The following is a 21146-nucleotide window of genomic DNA, read 5'->3' on the forward strand; positions in this document are numbered from 1 at the left end:
TGCTGGACAGGACAAAACAGGGTCATAAATAAAGTAAACTCAGCTCTTCAGTCACCATACAAAAGTCTGCTGTCAGTTCAGAACTCTGAATAGTGATTGTGTTTCTGTATTGTTTGCTGTCATTTGATCTGGAAGGCTATGAAAGCTGTAAATATCATGTTAAGGAGTTGGGTGACGAGTCTTTGATGTCAGTGTTTTTTTGTGTTTTGTTTTTTTCTCAATGTAATCCATGATGGCAGCAATCCCTGCATAGACAGTTTGTTCCTTCCTTCAAGGAAATGATGTCAAAAAAACGTGACAACTTGTCAAACAGGTCGGTACACATGTTGGACTCTGATGATATATAAACTCACATTTTTGGCAGCAGACGCAGAGAAGAAAACTTCCATCAGCAAACTCACCGAAGAAAACTCTTTAAGAACGTGGTAAGAAACATATTTTTTATCTTATCGTTATTTTACTGCCATATTGTCAGAGCTGGTTTTGTTATATTTTAATGATTAATGATGATTGTAGATATTTCATTTTATAATTTGTTTGTTCGTTTTTACTCACCACTTTGTTTGCTGTTAAAATAATATTACAAAATAAAATAAAACTATTTCAAAAAGTTCCTAAATATCAGGTTCACTTAAGTGTCTCTGCTGACTATATGATGTGTACAACTTGTGATTTATGACTTTTTGTGTATTAATTAAAGGGCAATGATATCTCTTATCAATGGTGCGAATTGTTTCTGATTTTGTATAGTCAAATTAGACATAGCATCTGTTCAACTACAACACACAATTTATTCAAAATAGTCATTTTTTCTGTAAGTATACTTTTTAAAGGACTTACAATTAATGTCTATAAATATACTTTTACTTACACAAAGATACAGTTAATGTCTATAAATATACTTTTACTTACATTTAAAAAAAACCTAACAAGTGATTTTAAACTTCAATTTAACATGTAGGACTGATTTTGTTAAGAAAATCTGTTGACGTGACGAGATAAGTCCTCTTGTTGTCTGTGTATTTTCCCTTGCTTCACAAACTTGCCAGAAATGAGGATGTATAGATAAGTATAACAGAAAGTACATAAGAAATAGACTTCCTTCTCCTGAGTTGACTTGTACTTGAATCAGGAAACATAGTCTGATCCCTCTGACAGATAATAATCTAAAGCATTAACAGCCGTTCTTTAGATTTTTTCCCCTCCTGACTTTTCATGAGCGTGTTATAAGCTCTTCTCACCACTAGAGGACCTCGTTCACTGTAATCTGAGCTGAGTACTAAATATCAGTTCATTTCTCCTCCTCCCCCCACAGAAGGTGTTGACATGAAGTTGGGGCTGCTGGTGGTGTTGGCTGTGGCGGTTCTGGTGCCCAGCCTGTCTGAGAGCCGGACCGTCTCCAGATGCGAGCTGAGAGAAAAGCTGGGGGAGGCGCTCATCCTCTCCAAAAGACTTGAGAGGTTCAGGGAAAGAATCCTGGCCATTGGTGAGGTTGATAAACGGGCGTGTTAGGTATACTCAGGGTTAGAAAAGTCAAGTTGTGACGTCCAAAGTCACCTGCACACATCACTCAGTTGTCAGAGCAGACAAAGAAAGAGCAAATGCAAAAATAATACAGTTTGCTAATCTGGTTCTTACTTTTGTTATTGACTTTTACTGTAATGACTTTATTAAATAAGAAGAGTCAACAAGGCATAAAAGAGGACAGCAAGTGTGTGGACACTGGGCTCAACATTTCTTGTTAAGTGGATGATGACTAATGTACGCTAATTGTACATACATATACTTACCACTTGTTTTATATGAACAGCTGAGAACTGAGCCGCCTTATTCGAGCTGCAAAACAACTAAAAAACATAAAAAAAAGGTCCACAAATCTGTTAAAAGTAAAAGTATTAATATACATACATGTGGTTGTTAAATGAAGAACATTTATTGACTATCATTCTCTTTTTTCTTTTCTTGTCTTCTTCTTTCCTTGTTTGCTCCTGCTATCTGCTCTCATGACTGGTTTACCGCAGTTATCTGTCAGGTGGAACGGCGCTCCCGTCTGAACACCGCCCTGGTCAGGGTGTTTGGCAAACGCAGAACCACAACAGCCAAGCCAACAACGGTGGTCACAGATCCCACAACACCAAGAGTGACTGAAACGACCCATGAACCAACAACCACTGTATCAGTGACAACCATACCAACAACCCAAGAACCAACAACCCAAGAACCAACAACCCCACAACCAACAACCCAAGAACCAACCACCCAAGAACCAACAACCCAAGAACCAACCACCCAAGAACCAACAACCCCACAACCAACAACCCAAGAACCAACAACCCAAGAACCAACCACTGAAGCAACAACCACTGTTTCAGTGACTACCGTACCAAGGACCAATACAACCAGGAGCATGAGACGGAAGCGAGAGGCTGATGTGTCAGAAGAGGACATGAGCTTTGAGGAAATGCTGGAAGAGGAAGAAAACAAGTTTGATGAGGAGGAGATGGAGAACGATAACAACAAGATGGAAGACGAAGACGAAGATGAAGACGAAGTGAGCAACGAGGTGGAGAGCGATGAGCAGGAGGAAGACGGGAAACGTAACAAACGATCTGCGCGCCGCTGGAAGCCCAAAAAGAAGTTGAGGCCTTGGTCCCTTGGATTTTATGGGCTCTTCCAGCTGTCTGACAGCTACTTCTGTAATTCCGGTTATCGCTGGTCCAAAAACGCGTGCGGTACAAGCTGCGATGGTGAGTCTTTGAGCCAGAAACATACAGAGAGACGAGTAATCACTGCTCATTATTTAAATGATTATTGATTTATGATATTTTGCATATTGATAACTGCTCTTTTTTCTCCCCTTCAAGTCTTCACCGACGACGACATAACCGATGACGTTGAATGCTTTATGAAGACCAATTACTTTTGGTAAGTTTCTGTACAGCAAAGTTAGTCATTTTACGAAACATGTGATGTGCAGAAGTTTCTCAGGATGATTAAGAATATGATGGAGTATTAGGGCCAGACTAAGAAAAATTTGGAAATTACAAGAATAAAGTCAGAATATTACAAGAATAAAGTCGTAATGTTATGAGAATAAAGTCGTAATAATACAAGAAAAAAAGTTGTTTAATGACAAAAGAGCTTCGATAGAGTTATCAAGATCTGATGTGAGCAGCTCAGCCAATCAGCAGCCTCAGCCTGAGCCCAGCAGCCGCTGTTTGTCTCAGTCATACCGTACAGTCAACAGGTAAACTAACGTATTGATAATTTCATCGTTAAACAGTTTTGCTGGTTGAGCCAACAGGCTGACGGTTCTCATAAAATTACTACTTTATTCTCGTAATGTTACGACTTTATTCTTGTAATCCCCCCCAAAAAAAAAAAATATTTTTCTCTTAGTATGGCCCTAATAGTCCGTCGTATAAGAAAGTGACCCGACTTATCGCATTTTAGAAGCTCCTCCAAAATGATCATAAAGTTTAAACCCTTATGTAAAACTATTTAACACAAACTGAACATTATAAACTCCATTAGGGGAGAGGATTTGTTGCAGGACTGCATTAGGTTTAACTAGGTATATAAACAGTATTGTCCTGAACTCAAATCAGAGTTACCTGGTTAAAAAAAAAGGTTAATAAAAGATATTTTAGTCAGTATTGTTCCCTCGCTGTGTTCATATAAACATAAAGTGAAGTCACAGTCAATAATATATTGTATATACGTGTATGTAAGCACTCTATCCAACTGGGGAAGATACTTACAAACACAATATATAATCAATATGTATATGCTGCTTATTGAAATCTAATAACTGTTTTCACTTAATTGTTTTTTCTTTTTTCATCAAATCAGGGCCATAATTCGCAACACCCCTCGCAAGTGTCTCCGCACCGCGAAATTCTTTGCCAAATGTGAATGAGCAGCAGGATGTAACGCCAACAACGACGTCTTCATCTTCATCAACATCACCTCCAATGTGACCTTTCAACCACAGTTCTCTCCCAAACATTTGTTCTTTTAGTTAAGCTAAGCTATTTTGTTGCGTTTTTGGTTTGTGGGTGTTCTTTTGTTTTTCCTCCAAAAAACACCAGAACCTGAAGTTAAAACTGGAAGTGTATGTCAGTACTTTAAATAGTTTTGGTGATTGACTGGAATTTTGTTAATTTCCTGATAAGAAGTCTTGTATCTTCTGCAATCTGTAATCCTTCAATAAACATGTTTCCTGTGTGGTATGTGTTTGACATGTATTTTTTTCATGTAATCGAACTTAGATCTTCTCTGATCAAACTACTAATTCTGATTAATTACAGTGATAGAACGGGCCACATGGCTCTCTCAGTAATAACTGCATTAATATACTTGTCTCAAGCCTAAAATGATTCCACACTGAAACACAAGTGACAATAATGATTAACTCATTTTAGACGGGTTGCACTGACCAGCCTTTTATGTACATGTATAGAAAAAGGAAACAGTTAATCATCTTTCAACGTCTTGTTAAAGGTCTGAGGTGCTGGAGACACTTAACATTTAACGGTTTTGAGCTATAGATTTTAACTGAATGCAGAAATATACTTTTCTCCACATTAAACAGTGGATTGAGGTGCAGTGGTGCTTTTACCGCTGATACAGGAGGTTGTGCACTTTCACCTTTTTCAACTGTATAAATATGCTGATGACATGGTGACAACAGTTAAACAGTCTTCATATTTCCACCATATTGGTGAGCTCACTACGCTGTGTGAAGACCATGTCCTTTTTATTAATGAAAGTTAGACTAAAGATAGTTATTGTGAGACACCACAATACCTGTTGGATCAGCCTGTTGAAGTAGTAGGAGAGTTTAAATACTTTTACAGCCAACACAGAGCACATTTTTAAAAGAGCAATGCAGTAAGATTACTGGGAAAGAGCAGAGACAACTGGGATTCATTTACAAAACGTAGTTTAAACAAGAAAGTCAGACAAACTGTGTCTGATCCCGTTCATCCTGTTTGATGGATTCATAAAATTGCCCTCTGGAAGGCGCTATAGAGCAGCTGCACATTTACAACAAGTCTCACACTGGAACTATATCCATTATTGGCTGTACTTACATATTATTAATATTACTACAACAGAAACAACAGTGGGATTTCACTGTACATCGTTTTGGATCAGCTTAAAAATTTAAAGTTTATTTAACTGAACTTAGGTTGAATAATCAGTTTAAAGTCTTATTTGAGTTGTATTGTACACAAAGTCAAAGCTCTCATGAGATTATTCAGACACATTAACTAACAACAAACAAAAGTCACAAACAACAGTCAAACAAACAAACATAAACACAAATGACCTTCCAACAGATAACACACAAATACAACAAACATACCAACACAGCCCCACAAAACACAACACACAAATCCAAACAACACAAAAACAAGAAGTCCACATTAACACTATCCACAGTGCATTTCTCAATCTACAATCCGGATACAATCTGAGGACTTTATCTGTCATATGTTGCTTTCCTCCTCCTGTCCCACACTTTATAAAAAGATCATTCATAAAACGCAAAGACATTATCAAAAAGGTTCCATCAAAGCTCCATTTTCAGTATTTCATCAACTCTAAATCAGGGACTTAAACTTTTTACAATTGTCGTAACTCACGATATAAAAGGAAAAATGAAATGAATTTCGTTCTCCACCTCGTTTCACTCAAAATATTCAGATTCTTTCATCCTCGGTCACACCTCTGCTTCTTCCTGTTTCCATACGAAGCGGTAATAAAGCACATATTGTTGGTAATGAAGGTGAAAAAATGAAAACCAAACAGGGATGAAGCCAGGGAAGAGAGGAAGACTGCCTCCACCTTTATATACAGTCTGGCCAGCAGAACCAGGTGAGTTGAATCTCCCTGATGACCCCGACTCCGCCCACCAGGCTGCAGGAGGGAGAGGCCTGCTCCGAGAGCGGTCACAGTGGGTGCTTTTCATTATCCTCTCTCCTCCGGGGGACCTGGAAATCCCCCCCCGAGGAAGCTTCTGGAGGAGCTGAGACGTGTGTGAGAGAGAGAGAGAGAGAGAGAGAGAGAGAGAGAGAGAGAGAGAGAGAGAGACAGCAAACACGTGGTGAATTTATCAATAAAATACATTTAAAAGAAATATAAAGAGACAACTCACGTTTTAAATGTTTTTTGCAGCAGGACAACAGTTTCCGACCTCATCACTCCACACAGAATACACTATGTATATATATATATATTATATATAATCAGCCATAACATTATGACCACTGACAGTGAATAACACTGATTCAGGGCTCCTGTCAGTGGGGGGCAGTGTGAGGATCTGAGCCACATTGTGATGTGACGACTGGGTCAGAACATCTCCAAACCTGCAGCTCTTGTGGGTTGTTCCCGGTCTGCAGAGGTCAGTACCTATCAAAAGTGCTCCAAGGAAGGAAAAGAACCGGAGACAGTGTTATGGGTGCACATGTGGAGCGAAGGCTGGCCCGTGTGGTCCGATCCAACAGACGAGCTACTGTAGCTCAAACTGCTGAAACATGCTGGTTCTGATAGAAAGGGGTCAGAACACAGTGCAGAGCAGTTTGTTGGTCTGGGACCAGTCAGGGTCATTTTTGGCTGCTGGTGGCGCTTGAGTCATGAGATCATCAAAGGTATTTGATCACCTGGACAAATTGTGTGCCAACCTGTGTTGTATTAGAAAACTTTTATCTGTTGGTGGCAGACGGCGAGTGAGAGGATCAAAATTACTCTGTGAATCTTTTTGGGACTATTAATGTTTGTACAAAACTTCATAGCAATAAAACCAAAATCTTGTCCCCTCCAGACATATAAAAACTGATTTTGTCCATTTCAGATAAACATGTTAACATTTCTGTCTCATGGCGCATGAGATGCTCTGAAACAGATCAGTCAGCTTTGACCTGCAAATCTGTGTGTGCTCCTTTTTATGTGTTTGTGTGTTCATCCGGGATTAAACACTGGAACTTAAGACTTTGGTTTAGCACCACAAACAAAATACTGTGAGATCTAACTACATATACAAATAGTTGGCATGGAACAATAATGTCTAATTTCCACATTAGTCCTTAAAAAGGTATCTACTCCTTCTACCTCATTAAAAATGACAGAATCTATGAATATGCATTTTTTGTTAATTTCTGAAGTTTTCCTGCTGGACACAAGATGACTGCTCCTTCACTGTAAAGTCTCTTTCTCTTCTCTGGAGGCTTCAGGTTTTAAGATATAATGCACCTGGTTGACTTCCTAACTTCCTCGTAAGCACGTTTAAAAATCAGATTTTTTAAAATAGATTCATCTGCTGAAAGTGGAAAGTTTCTCACAACACTTTCACTGCATCAAAAGCTGACCTTTCCGTAAGTCCAATGTTTGATTTATTAGCCTGGAACTCTAGATGGGTGGGGATTTTATTAGAGATTTAGTATTAAAAGTTGAACAAGACATTTCATGAAAAACGTATTCACTAAAACTGTGTCTTCTTCTGCTCATCTTCCACATTACTGTTTTGCTGCTCTTGGCATTGTCCTTTCTTTTGTTGCACTTAACATGATATCTGTGCTCAGGAAACGAACTGTCTCGTATTCAGCACCCACTCTGTATTCACTGTCACACTGCCGGTGTTGACACCCGATCCTCTGAAATAATAAATGTCTTATGATGACGTGAGAAGATAAACTGTATCGCTGTATCTGTTTTTAGTCTCATGGCCAGGTCTTTTCACCAGGATGAAGGTGTAACCTGTAACTGAGAAAAGATGTTTTCAGGTAGAACGGATCATTTTTCTTCCCCTCGACCTCTTTAGAGCTCAGAAACCTGAAGCCAAGCGTGAGATTTGGCAGCACCGTGCTCTTCCAGACCCTTGCTTCCAGGCGCCATGGGAGCGGCCTTTATATGAGGAGGACAAAAGATGTTCTCTGATTCGTCCAGCGATGGCTCTGCAGACACTATATATACATATCATGTCCTGTATGTTTTCAGACAGCTGGAGTCAAGATGAAGATACTTGTGGTTTTTCTCTTAGCGGCGCTGAGCTGCAGTCTGTCTGAAGGGCGAATTGTGTCCAAATGTGAACTGAAGGACGCTCTAATGACGGCGATCGGTCAGCTGCCAGAGAAGGCGAAGCAGAGAGGACTGACTGTGGACAAGTTAGTGGCCAAGAGTAAGTACTGGTTGTAACTTTTACATTAGCAACAGTGAGACTTATACAAGAGCTGAGCTCGACTAAACGTTTTCAATTCGTCAAATTATCAACAAGTAGTTGTTAATTCAAGCCATTAGTAGTCTAGGCAGCGAATGTTTATGATATTAATTTAATTATGTAGCTGCCTGTTAAATGAAACAGCGAGATTCTGAATGTGTGACAACCAGTAGTCGGTATAACGTCACAAGTGTTCAGAACACGGGATGAATAACTTGTAGTTACTTACAAATGTACTCGCTCCTCACTGGAGTCAGAGTCCTGGTCAGAGCCGCAGTGAATCACCTTGCCAACATTTCCCGCGTTGTTGTGCATTCATTGTTGTTTTGGGTCTGCAACTGAATTATTCTATTAAAGGGTTAAAAGATTCAATGTTGTATTGAGGTTGGCACTAAAGCTCATAGTGCCTAAAATACACTGGGTTCATCCTCCGGGGGACAATCTATGAGCTCAGTAGCACTTTGGGGCAATTACCTGGATTTATAAGGAGAAGTTTTGGGGTTTCTGATGGTGGCGCTAGAGGAAAGATTAGGCCTATTCATAAAATCATCAATCATCTTCTGGGGACCATGAATAAGTCACAGCAGCAGTTTGTCAAAGTGAACTGACGTTTGAAGATGATTTGTCTGTTTCTGTCTCTTTCTGCCTTCAGTTGTCTGTCACGTGGAGTTTGCGTCAGGTTTTAACACCAGTGCGGTGGATCTGCTGACCTCCTGCACTGACGACCATCACGGCAGGAAGAAGAGGGGGGTATATGGCGGTCTGTTCAGCATGGCCGAGCCTGAAGACCCAACCGTGCAGCCCCACACCCGCCAGCAACGGAGCGCTGAGGATTCGTCACACGAGCGACAACCGAAACCCCCGAGGTCCAACAGGCCTTCAAGCCAGGACGGGGATGTCTGCACGCTCTACGGTCTTTTCCAGCTCAGCAGTCACCTGGTCTGCAGCGACGGCAGTCCATCACCCAACATCTGTGGGATGGACTGCAGCGGTGAGTTTCAGTTTGTGCAGACACACAGAATGTGGCGAGGACGCAACCGGACCACTGAACACTGAGGCTGATACAGTTTACTAACATAACTTTCTGGAAACATTTGATCTCTGAGTTTGCCTGTTGCATTCATTTGCAGTCGAGTCGTTTATTATGAATCCGTTACGCAACACGTGGCCGGATCTCCCGCTCTCTACTAAATGAATAGCATCCAGTTTTTACAGTCTGTGTTCAATCAGACAGCTCAATGTACCGACTCTACACACAGTAGCTGTAGCTTGAAGGCAACCTGTACATCAATTTCAGCATCCGATGCCGATGGAGGACAGTTTGACGACAGGGTTTGGCTCCTGGCACCGCCATTAGTAAGCTAATGGCATCTAACATTACTGTTGGCGACAGTTAGCTGCTTTTAGTCCGTCTGGAAACTCTGTAAATCACCTCAGTGCCGCTGCCGTCTGTCTGTGTCGAGGGGAAACCAGACAATATCATCCAATCACTGATAACGTTGTGTTTTTATCCAGCAACCAGTGAATTTTTACTCAGTGTCGCTAAAAGTTGAAGATTGATTGATATTATTGATATATATTGGTGATATTATTGGTTGGAAGTGGTTGGTTCATGCTTACGTAAGCGCGCCTCATATTTAGTTTTACCCAAAGAAAAGGATGATTTGTAGATAAAAAATACAAAGATTGATTTTTTTTTCTGGCATACATAATAACTGAAGATGCATTTTTCATCTTCACCTTAAATCAGCAAACTTGTTTCCTTTCCAGAGTTGACTGATGACAACATACAGGACGACATCAGCTGCGTGTTGAAGATCTTCACCTATTTTATGTAAGTTCAATCAACCTTTATCGTATGTGAAGATTTATGTTGACTTTATTGTTGTTCTGTCCACAACCCAAAGATATTCAGTTCACTGTCACAGAGGACTAAAGAAAATAAATATTCACTTTTGAGAAATATGACAATTTGGATATGACGACTTAAAACAACTCACTAACAAAGACCACGCCAGTGAACGTACGGAAGTAGAAAGGTTTATAGCACCAAATGGATAAATGTGAACCAATGTGGTGTACAGTATGAGGGATGAATGGATTGGGAAAGGGTTGAGGGATGAAGGGATGGAAGAAAAATGGGTTTGTGGACGGGTGGATGAACGGGTGGATGGATGGAGGAGTTCTGCAACTCTGAGTGAGGGAGACGTCCCTCCTTATGTCTTCTCGAGAGCCCCGGTGGTTCCAGTGGATAAGAGAGAGGGGAAGAAAAAGAATAGGGTTTGGAGGGGAGGGATGTGGAAGTCAAGAAGTGAGTGAAGGTTTTGACTGGAAATGAGACTAGTGCAAGGCGTGATCTTTGTTCTCGAACCTAGTTATTAAACTTAATTTATCAGAATAGTTAGTGAATAATTTAAGAGTTGACAAGTAATCGATTGCAGCTCTAAAGTCCACAGACTGAGAGCAAGTTAGTTTGCCCTGAGTGGTTCAAATATTTATTTATTCTGAATATTTTCACAGTGACAACGGTTTCGGAGCGCCCCACTTCAAGGCGTTAACACAGATGTAAGTTATATCTCTCTCTGTCTTTGAAAATGGAGTCTAACTTTTTAAATGATGAACAATCCAATATTGACTAATAATTCAAATATAACAACAACGACATTTGAACGTCTCATGTTGATCTCTTCTGGTCGTTTGCAGGATCAGGCTCATCTACCAGGAAGAGTGCAGGGATGTAAAAGCCTCTGACTACTTTACCGATTGCACACTGGAAGTGTGATGTGATAATAAAGTGAAGTATGTTGCACTATAATCCAAAATTTGAATCTGCCCTGCAGCATTGTGAGGAAAGAAAAAAACGAATTTCCTCTAAAATTCAATAAAGATGATTTAAAGGCTTTAAATGTTTAATGTTTGAATGTATGGTTGAGTCAGCAGCACCTCACTTTAAGTGTGGAGTCGTGAATTTAAAGTTGCAGATGTGAGGGACTTTATGAAAATAACATATCTCAAACTCTCAAAACGATGGTGAACGGTGAAAATACAGCCATTATCTAACTCTGAATAAAGAGGAAATAAACGCCTATAACAGCCACAAAATGAGAACAGTATGTGGATTTTGAAGAGAATATTAAAGCCTAAATACAAAAAGTTAAAAGAGCTGCATGGATGTTCAATATAAGGATTTTTAGACAAGTAGCCATGACCTTTATCAAATGCTTTCCCATCAGCCTCAGCTGCACCTTTTAAAACTAGACAATGAGGACGATGACTGCTCATATTGAATGTTGTTTACAGTCATTTATCTCAGATTTGTTATTTATGAAATTAGTGTTTGTCAAACCTTTTTACCCCGAGTACCACAGTTCACACAGGAGGCAGCTTTATTCCTACAATAAGACTATTTATTGTTGAGTGTTTTTCAATCCTGAATGGAACCGCTTCAAGAACCAGAGATAAATAATTGTTTCATTCTCAGGTAACAAAAACAGATTTTACACTAATCAAAACTTACCTATGAATATTACATTTCTATCAAGAGATCCTCCTAAATGTTACACACTGGACCTTTAAATGATGATAAAATGCTACATGCGACTCATTTAAAACTGCATTTATTGATTTTTGGAAGAAGAACTCCAGAACAAGCCAACATACAAACAATTGCCTGTTTACACATCCAGCAGACAGATACAGAGCAACATTATCATCCCACAGCGAGTTTGTGTTTGTGTCCCCCTGATGAGTCCAGCATTGACTCGTCTTTAGCTCTTTAGCTGCTAGATGTTTCACTTTCTTTCACTGGCTAGTCTCTTAACTGTGGCTGTTTGTGTTGCATAAAGTTTACCAGAGAGTCGTTGATGAAAACAGCTGAACTGTGGCTGGAAATGAGCTTGATGAGAGCGCTGAACCATACAGGAAGTGTACTGTAAAACCAAAACTATGAGCTAAAAGAGGCTAAAAAGCTGCAGAGTTGAGTGGCAAATTACATAAGTATGATTTGCAGACAACAACGTTATAAAAACAGCAAATATTGGACTTATAATGTCTATTTACACTGCAGCATTAATGCTTTATCACACATAACGGCCACTGGCTTTGAGCTCCGGACACAGTTTGGCCTCCAGGTCTTCTATCTTAATCGACTCTGCGTCTTTGGAGCTGGAGAGGCTGGCGGCCCGGGTGATCTTGGTGAGCGTTTCCTCGTAGGGCGGGGGCAGGTAGACCATGACGAAGACCCCGTCCGATCCATCGGAGCTGGTGCTGGTGTGGCGCTCTGCGTTCCTGGTCAGGGAGGAGAGGAACTCGGCGCTGCTCTCTGCGTCCTGGAGGTCCAGAGCGATGATGTTGGCCAGGCTCAGTTTGCTGCGGGAACACCGGCGGTAGATCAAACCGACCAGGAGAGCCAGCAGGAGGACGGAGACGACCGGGAGGACAACGTAGACCACCAGCTCCGACTTCCTGTCCTCTCCCAGCTCCAACTCATTCCAGTTGTAGCCCTGGAAAATGACAAGGGAGACTTCATTTAATAAGATCAAGTTCTTTGCTGACAACAGATGACACTTCATTCCTGATGGTCTAAGGCTTCCTGAATCAGGGACACATTTTAAATCACTTCTTAAAACATATCTAAGAGCCTTTTTATTTATTCTAGCACGCTGTTTAATGTCTCGTTTTAGGATTATTGTTCTTATCGTGTATTAGCAATGGCAATTTATTCAATTAATCTGTAGCTTTTAATTGTTTAAATTATTTGCCCCAGCTGGCTTTGGTAATGTGAGGCACTTCCTAACTCTGTTTTGAAAAAGGTCATTATTATTATTATTAACAGATTCTTTAGGAGGGATTATCAACTAGATCCAGAAATCACAACTGTAAGTCAGTTGCTGTTGAATTTTATTGGCATCTCTATGGTCAGAGGTGGGAGAAGTATTCAGATCTTTAATCTTTACAGTGTAAAAATACTGTAACAAGTAAAAGTGCTACCAAAAACCTTAAACTACCAAAAGTAAAAGTGCTCATCAAGCAGAATGGCCCCTTTCTTAATCATACAGCTATATTGGATTATATGAGAATATCATCGGGCTTGGGGAGTAACAGATTAAATATAACTGAGTTAAAGTCAGGATACAAGAACAAGGTTACTGTAATTAACCTCCAGTTACAGAAAAAAAGACGTAATCAGATGACAGTTCTTGTCTTTATTTGCATATTTGGTGTTGAGCTAATGGCTCTGAAACTCTTTATTTCCTTTACAACAGCTTCTAATCTACAACACTGCATCAAATTCTATAAGATCATCATAACATGTCTCAACCCGTAAAGGAAGAGACAACAAAAATATATTCCAGCCTACACCAGGAGAGGACTGACACTGATTTATTACATTAAAAGCAAATTTCGCACGTTGCTTCATCAGATGTGTGTTTAGTAGTTTATCTACTTTTTCCCAAAAGAAACCCTTTTCCTTCAGTTTATCACAAACATCAACACAACAGTGTAAAAACAGATGAGGTAATTTAACTAAAACAAATTGTTGAAACGGATTACATCAAAAATAAGTAAAATAAACCAAATTTTGTTTAAAAAAAACATAATTTTAAGTGACTCTGACTAAAGGTTTTATTTGTATTGTTAAAAAAAGTAGCAAAAAGTACATTAGAAAGTTTTTTAACTTACAAACTTAAGTTAAAATAACTGCATTACTGTACTGTGAAAACAAAATACCCAGTAAAAAGTACTTAATCAGGAATGTTACTGTAACTACATTAGTGTCATTTAAAAAAACTGGTAAAAGCTGCTTAATCAAGAATCTTTTGAACAAAATTGAGTTTGTGTTTAATTTAGATGCAGTGAATTGGAGATTTGTGGTTTCCACTAGACAGGAAGGGCATGTTTGAAAAGTACAATATTTACCTCTGAGATGTAGTAAAGTTACATAAAATACAAATAAATTTAAGTACAGCGATAAATAAAAGAGAGAATTTTCCTTTAAATTAAGGTTAATTTCAACCTTTTCCGAGATTTTAACGTCACACATTCAGCTGCAAGAGCACAAGATCGCTATGGAGACAGTTCATCATTCATCAGGTTGCATCAGTGATTTACAACGAATGCCTAAAACATATTTTTCTCCCATTTCATTCTGCTTTTTTATCACAGATCTTTTGTGAGTTAAAATGAATGTGCTGCAGATCCAGAGTGAGAATGAGCAGCTGTGAATCTGCCGCTGCTCACAGAGCGTTACAAGTGTGTGTTTGATCCAGACAAGAAGGGTGATCCTGCACCCCTTCCAGCTGTGAGAGGAGGACAACATGTGGCGGTGCTGCTTACATCCGCTCAGAGTGTCCCAGATTCCCCCTGCCTCAGTTTTTCTAGCAATTAGTTAATGCTGCCTGGATGACCCAGCAGCACCCTGCAGACTCTCCAGTCCCCTGCAGCTTTTAATTCTCAATCCGTCTGAGTGTGACTCATCTGCCCTCAGCACAAAGTGTGACTATCCCTAAAAAGTCTGAGACTTCATGAGGATTAAAGGAGGAAACACAGACGGAAATACAGAAAGAAAAAGAGTCAATTTCTCCAGCCTGCTACACTTTACTTTTGTTTTTAGCATTGAGTATTTTTCTCTATAATAACTAATAATGTGGCACAATTAAAAAACAGACAATAAACAGTCTTCCTTTGTGCAGTTACAAGAAACTAGAGGCAGATTTAAGTTGTTAAATAAAGAAAATATAGAAAAAATAATTCAATAGTATCTAAATCTTTAGTGTATTTCTCATATAAAGAGAGCAGCTTCATAAATGTGTATAAGGAACATGTGCAAAATGTATCTTTCTGTTATTAATGTGTTATTTATTTATTTATCTTATTCTTATTTTATTTTGTCATTTATTTATATATTTACTAATTGATTTAATATGAATCTGTTTATTATCTTCTCACGCTCAACCCTCTCACAAAAAAATGCCAAAATTATTTTAAATGTGAGTCAAATGTTGAGAAACGTATTTATTTACTTCATTTATGTTTATTTTATGTTTACTCTCCATACCACACAGCCTTTGTAGCCTAATGTCTGAATAACATTGTCTATTTCATCTATACTTGTCTGTACAATTCACCAAAAGTTAACTGTTAAACTATTGACCTGTACTGTCTGGACTTAACAGGAAGACATGCAAACAACACAGAGCACCAACATTAAGAAAAACAGCATTAAAAACTTGTACCTTTGATTACGTTCCCTCTTTTAAAAACGGTTCTACCTTCAAATGATCCCAGTTAAAATCCATCTTAAAATGTAAAAGTTAGACTCAAGTAAACACTGACAGCAGTATTATAAATATGTGTCATCGCTGAGCATCATTTTAGGTTGTTGTCAAGACACCAAACTCTCAGATATCAGATATTTGAGGCTGAATTCTGGCAGAATGTGTCTAAAATGATGCAGAAGACAAGTTGACTATTTCCATTTGATATAAGGCTGCAGCTGTGAGTGTCTTTAAACTTTAGCTTCAATTAATCTCTGAAACAAGCAGAATTACACTGTGAATGTGAAAGGGACATGAACTCACAAACACACCTGCTTGTCCTGTGTCGAAGGTGATCCTGTCACCCAGTCGTACGACCCTCTGCCTGCTGGTCCAAACCTCATCCAGCTGCTCTCCAGTAGCACCCGCATGATGCTGAAGGGACGGACGGAGGGAGAAATGTGTGTTTGTAGAGTAAATAGATGGTGATCAACTAAAGGATCCAGTTGTTGTTGGCCACAGTGGCGTAAACAGAGCAGAGAACAAGGGAGGGGATGGTTGTTGGTCACGGGAGGGGGGAGGATGGGGAGGGAGGTTGGTGGGAGTCGAGGGTGAGTTGGTGCCCAGAGGTGGTTGCCTGATGGGAGGGGCCACGAGCTAAGCAGCTGCTCACATGCGGACACATGCAGCAGAGCAACAGGATTCAGGCCAATGATGAGGATTTAGAGCCGTGCAGCTGCCCTATATCATAGAGTGTGTGTGTGTGTGTGTGTGTGTGTGTGTGTGTGTGTGTGGATCAAGTTTGTGTGCCAGTAAAGCTCGGTGACAGAAAAAGGCGGGGCTCCACTTCAGATCTAGTCTCAGAGGCACGTGGAAGGAACTTAAGGAAGAAACACACTGACTGTCAAATTACACAGCTGTTACGTGTGTGTGTGTGTGTGTGTGTGTGTGTGTGTGTGTGTGTGAATATTCTTCATCAGCAGGCTACAGAGAGAGGAAACCCTCCATACATTCATCCACTACACAGATATTTGGGGCTGTACTTTCACACACTGATGCACATTTGTTGTTCAGTATCTTGCAGGAGCCGGGGATCGAACCGCCAACCTTCTGATTGGTGGATGACCCACTCTACATCCTTTTTTAACCATTTAACTTTATCATTACAGTTGTTATTTTACTTTTTCTTATCATTCTTCGTACACACACTGCAACAAATCCATTGTAATTAACTGTGTTTGAAAACTGCTCCAGCGATAAGTTATTCCATCTGTTGAAAGAAGGGGAGCTCAGATTAATCTTAAATGATTAAAAATATAAAATACATACACAACTCTGTCCTGAGCAGCCAAATAAAACCTTAAATTCAAAGGTGAAATCTTTACTCTAAATTTAAACAGTTTACAGGTTTGATCAAGTCTTTCTTTTGAAATGATGTGTGGCAAATATGAACATTATCTATATCACTGTATCTATAGTGCAGAACAACCGATCAACTGCACAATTAACACAAATAGTGAAAACAACTGCAGGAAGTTTGTGTAAAATTAAGGTTTTTTCTAGTTCTAGATTTTCCTGTGAATATTTATTGACCTATTCAGTGTTCTCTTCTCCCTGACTCTTGGCCATTGTTCTATCAGCTCTCTGGTTGTTTTATAACTCAGGACGAGGCTGATCATCAGAGAGAAGGCTCTGTGAATGTAGTTTGTGATCGGCTCTTCAAAGTTTATATCTTAAATATTAATCCACTGAGGTATATTATATAACATCCTGGATGCTGTTTGAGAAGTATATAAATGAAGAAACTACTTTATTTTATTATTTACTCTTTTTTACTTTAAGATTTTTTGGCATGGAGAATTAATTGAATGTAAACGTTACATTATTATGTCCATTTCATGTTATTTATTTCGTTTTATTATAGTTCTGTGTCTTCTGTTGGCTGGTCCGATGATCCCTCTCTGGCTTCCCACCCACCCATTAACACCAAAGGTGACCAAGCTGCTGGCACAGGATTCAAACCCCTGAAATCTTCGGATCCATTCAGGATTCAACAACAATCATAACAAACAATAAATAATCTTCTTATTAATAAACCTTTAATTTATTGTGAGCTGAAGAGTGACAGGAAAGGGAGAGAGAGAGAGAGAGAGAGAGAGAGAGAGAGAGAGAGAGAGAGAGGTAGCGCAGAGCTTGAGCAGAGATGAGAGAGAGCAAACCCATGAGAGGGACGGTTCAAATTCACTAATTATCCAGTGACGACTTTATGTGTTTACGTTGTGTGTTTGTCAGTCAGATGTGCTCCAGTCCCTTTTTTCCCTTTGAGAGTTTCAAACACAAGATGTCAAGTTTTTAACATTGTGGAGATATTTGTGTGTGTGTGTGTGTGTGTGTGTGTGTGTGTGTGTGTGTGTGTGTGTGTGTGTGTGTGTGTGTGTGTCCTCATCATCTGCAGTCGGAGCCCTGATGGCTTCTCTAAATCCTTTGATTGAAGGCGTGTTTGAGGATTTAAACCAGACGGAGTGAAGATTTTGCTGATTTAAATAAATCCAGCGACTCTCTGAAGCTTCTGTGTGGAGCTTTAAACAGCTCATCTGATATTGATATCAGTCAAAATATAAATAACATTATTGATCCCATGAGGGAATTAGGCTATTGAAGAAAGCTGGTGAAAGAAAAAGTGAAATATAGTAAAAAAAAAAAAAAAAAAAAAGAAGGCAAGAATATATATAAATATATTTATGTATGTATGTATCATTTGATATATTAATAATATTTAATAATATTTAACTTTTAAATCTATTTTATTATGATTTGCAGTTACTTGCTGTCTAATATGTGTTGTTATATATGTTATATTTTAATATATAGAATCAGGATTAATCTTCGCTCTATATCTGTATAGTTTTATTTTGAAATTCTTTTATACAGTGTTTATATATTTATATTATTATTGGATGTTTATTGTCATTTTGTCTTAATTAAATACTACGTGATTGCATATCGCTCAAGGTCCACTTACTAGCTTTTTCCAGAGCTTTCAACTACATCTCACAGTCTTCAGAAAACTTGTGAATCGTGTATTTTAATTTAATAATAATACTGAAAATAAATAAATACAGTTTATTCATACAGAACTTTTACACTCAGAGTATTTCAGCACTGCGGTGAGGACGTTTTTTTTATCATCGTCTTCCTGATTGAATGAATGAATTCCAGTGAAAACAGGTCAGATCATCAGCGTTAGTGAGGATCTGACCTTCGTCACCCTGCAGCCTTTTCCATACTGTGAAAGGTTCAGATAAACCTCCCTAATCCATCCTATACATATTTAATCAAAACAAAACCGCTTCAGGTATTTTCTCTCTCGTGCAATATTTCAATGAGGATTAATGTAACACACACACACACACACACACACACACACACACACACACACACACACACCCTATTGATAATATTACAATAATATGATAATACTAATAACTAATAATACTAATATATTTCCTTACTTATATTAATGTGATAATAATTATATTTGTTTTGTTTAAATCTTTAATTATTCCGTTAGATTCAGTATTAAGTATTTTTAATCTTAAATAAACATGACAAATAAGATTTCAATATCATAAATTATATTTTATAAAATACAAATTATATATTATTTATTTATTTATTTATTTGTTTATTTGTTTGCGTTTTCTCTTTAAATCTGCTGCTTATTTTATTTTACTCTCTTTTCTAAATAACTCACTGACATCATTTATATAATATTATAATTTATAACAATCAGCTCTCAACCAATCAGAGGCTGCGATTCCTGACTGGGCAGAATGATGATGAGGATGATGATGATGAGGATAATAACTATGAGGATGAAGATAATGATGACGATAAAGATGAAGATGATGAAGATAAGGATGAGGATAATAATGATGATGATGATGATGAGGATGATGATGATGATGATGATGAGATGATGATGGAGGAGGAGGATGAAGATGATCAAGATGAGGATAATAATGATGATGATGAAGATAATGATTATGATTATGATGATGATGATTATGAAGATGAAGATAAAGATGATGATGATGAGGATGAAGATGATGATGATGAAGGTGATGATGATGATGAGGATAATAATGATGAAGATGAAGATAAAGATGATGATGAAAATGATTATGATTATGATGATGAGGAAGATAATAAAGATAAAGATAAAGATGAAGATGATGATGATGATGATGAGGATGAAGATGATGATGATGAGGATGAAGATAATGATGATGATGATGATGATGATGATGATGATGATGATGATGATGATAAGATGATCAAGATAGGATAATAATGATGATGATGATGAAGATAATGATGATGATGATGATGATGATGATGATGATGATGATGATGATGACGAGCTGGATTACAGAGACTTGATCCATCTGGAGAATAATAGCGTAAAGTTTCTATTTAAAGATATTCAGTGATTTTTAATAAAGTGAATAAAAAAGACAAAAGTTTAATAAAACTTTATACATTTGTGTGACAGAACTTATTCTGATTCAGGGTTGAATCCATCACCTGATCCTCCAAACTGGATCTTTTTAAAAAGGTAAACTTTACTCTCAGTGTGTGATGGCATGGCAACAGATTGTGATTATTATTATTTATCTGTGTGTAATAACTTCAGTGAAAGTACAAACACTGCCTCATATTCGTCCTCCAGCAACCAACTCTGTGTCATTGTTCTGTTAATTAGACAAACAGCATCCAGTGCATCAGCCAGATGTTGCCCGTGGCAACGCTGATACCATCTCCGATCAAAGACGGGTCCACCGTCCAGCTGTGAGGTTCAACATCTGTCTGGACCGACCCAGTGGGGGGGGGATTTGTGGTTGCATGCAGGATTACTGGCCTCTGGGCGGGCAGACGGCGGCTGTAATTACTCCTCACGTGGCGAGCTGAGTGGGCAGAAAATATAAGAGCCGGGGTCCGAGCATTGCAGCGGTGGATCATGGGTAAAAGGCAGACCTGTCATGACACCGCCAATAGTAGCCGGAGTAATCCCTCTGCCCTCCCTGACATCTCAGTTATTGTATTCTTTATGTCAACCGCCTGTTAACATTTAGACTTAAAAACTACATTATGTCACATTTCTGCATTTAAATGTCTATAAACATTTAAACTGAGTTGCGTTCTTACATTATATAATTAACAATTTCAGGTATATCAGGTAAACGGTCCCAGAAGCTGTCACACATTGACTGTTGATCCAGTCTGAAGCCACATTGTTACCATCCACTGTTTAGATCTTGGTGCTTTTTAACTCTAACGTTAGCAGCAGCTCGGCTCGCAGCCCCTCCGGGACGTCCTCTGTCTGTCCAACAGCGTGGGAGAAGCAGTGATTTTTAAGGTGGAACTGCTTTATTCAGTGTGTTTAGTGGTTTTAATCAGCGGGTCTGTTTGTGTTGGAGAGGAGGAGACCTCTGTGGATCATTGGGCTCCTGTTAGAAACCTCCTGAACCATGAACACTGAAGGAATCCTAACCGGGAGAAGCTGACTGCAATGACGGCAATGGTGGTGAAGACAACAACTCCCATGATCCCTAGTGGCAGAAATGACCAGAAATGACCCAATTTTGACCAAAAATACTGGTAAA

The 21146-nt window shown here is 38.8% G+C and overlaps 3 protein-coding genes across 3 annotated transcripts; 2 read left to right on the forward strand and 1 right to left on the reverse strand.

The window, feature by feature from the left end:
* Positions 1-268: 268 nt before the first annotated feature.
* On the forward strand, positions 269-4227 carry LOC127354737 (BAG domain-containing protein Samui-like). The gene is made up of 5 exons (XM_051384875.1): positions 269-425; positions 1316-1486; positions 2022-2747; positions 2865-2925; positions 3853-4227. Exons 2-5 carry the CDS (start codon positions 1327-1329, stop codon positions 3917-3919), a joined length of 1014 nt encoding a protein of 337 aa, XP_051240835.1. The 5' UTR covers positions 269-425; positions 1316-1326; the 3' UTR covers positions 3920-4227.
* A 3764-nt stretch (positions 4228-7991) lies between these two features.
* Positions 7992-11130, forward strand: LOC127354738 (uncharacterized). Its single transcript, XM_051384876.1, has 5 exons — positions 7992-8185; positions 8877-9215; positions 9995-10058; positions 10745-10789; positions 10928-11130. The coding sequence occupies exons 1-5, from the start codon at positions 8020-8022 to the stop codon at positions 11004-11006; spliced, it is 693 nt and encodes a 230-aa protein (XP_051240836.1). The 5' UTR covers positions 7992-8019; the 3' UTR covers positions 11007-11130.
* A 695-nt stretch (positions 11131-11825) lies between these two features.
* On the reverse strand, positions 11826-16069 carry LOC127354740 (small integral membrane protein 28-like). The gene is made up of 2 exons (XM_051384877.1): positions 15813-16069; positions 11826-12726 (listed from the first exon to the last, which is right to left on the reverse strand). Exons 1-2 carry the CDS (start codon positions 15909-15911, stop codon positions 12304-12306), a joined length of 522 nt encoding a protein of 173 aa, XP_051240837.1. The 5' UTR covers positions 15912-16069; the 3' UTR covers positions 11826-12303.
* Positions 16070-21146: the final 5077 nt, after the last annotated feature.

This window comes from Dicentrarchus labrax, unplaced genomic scaffold (assembly GCF_905237075.1).
Source record: "Dicentrarchus labrax unplaced genomic scaffold, dlabrax2021, whole genome shotgun sequence".
NCBI classification, from domain to species: domain Eukaryota; kingdom Metazoa; phylum Chordata; class Actinopteri; family Moronidae; genus Dicentrarchus; species Dicentrarchus labrax.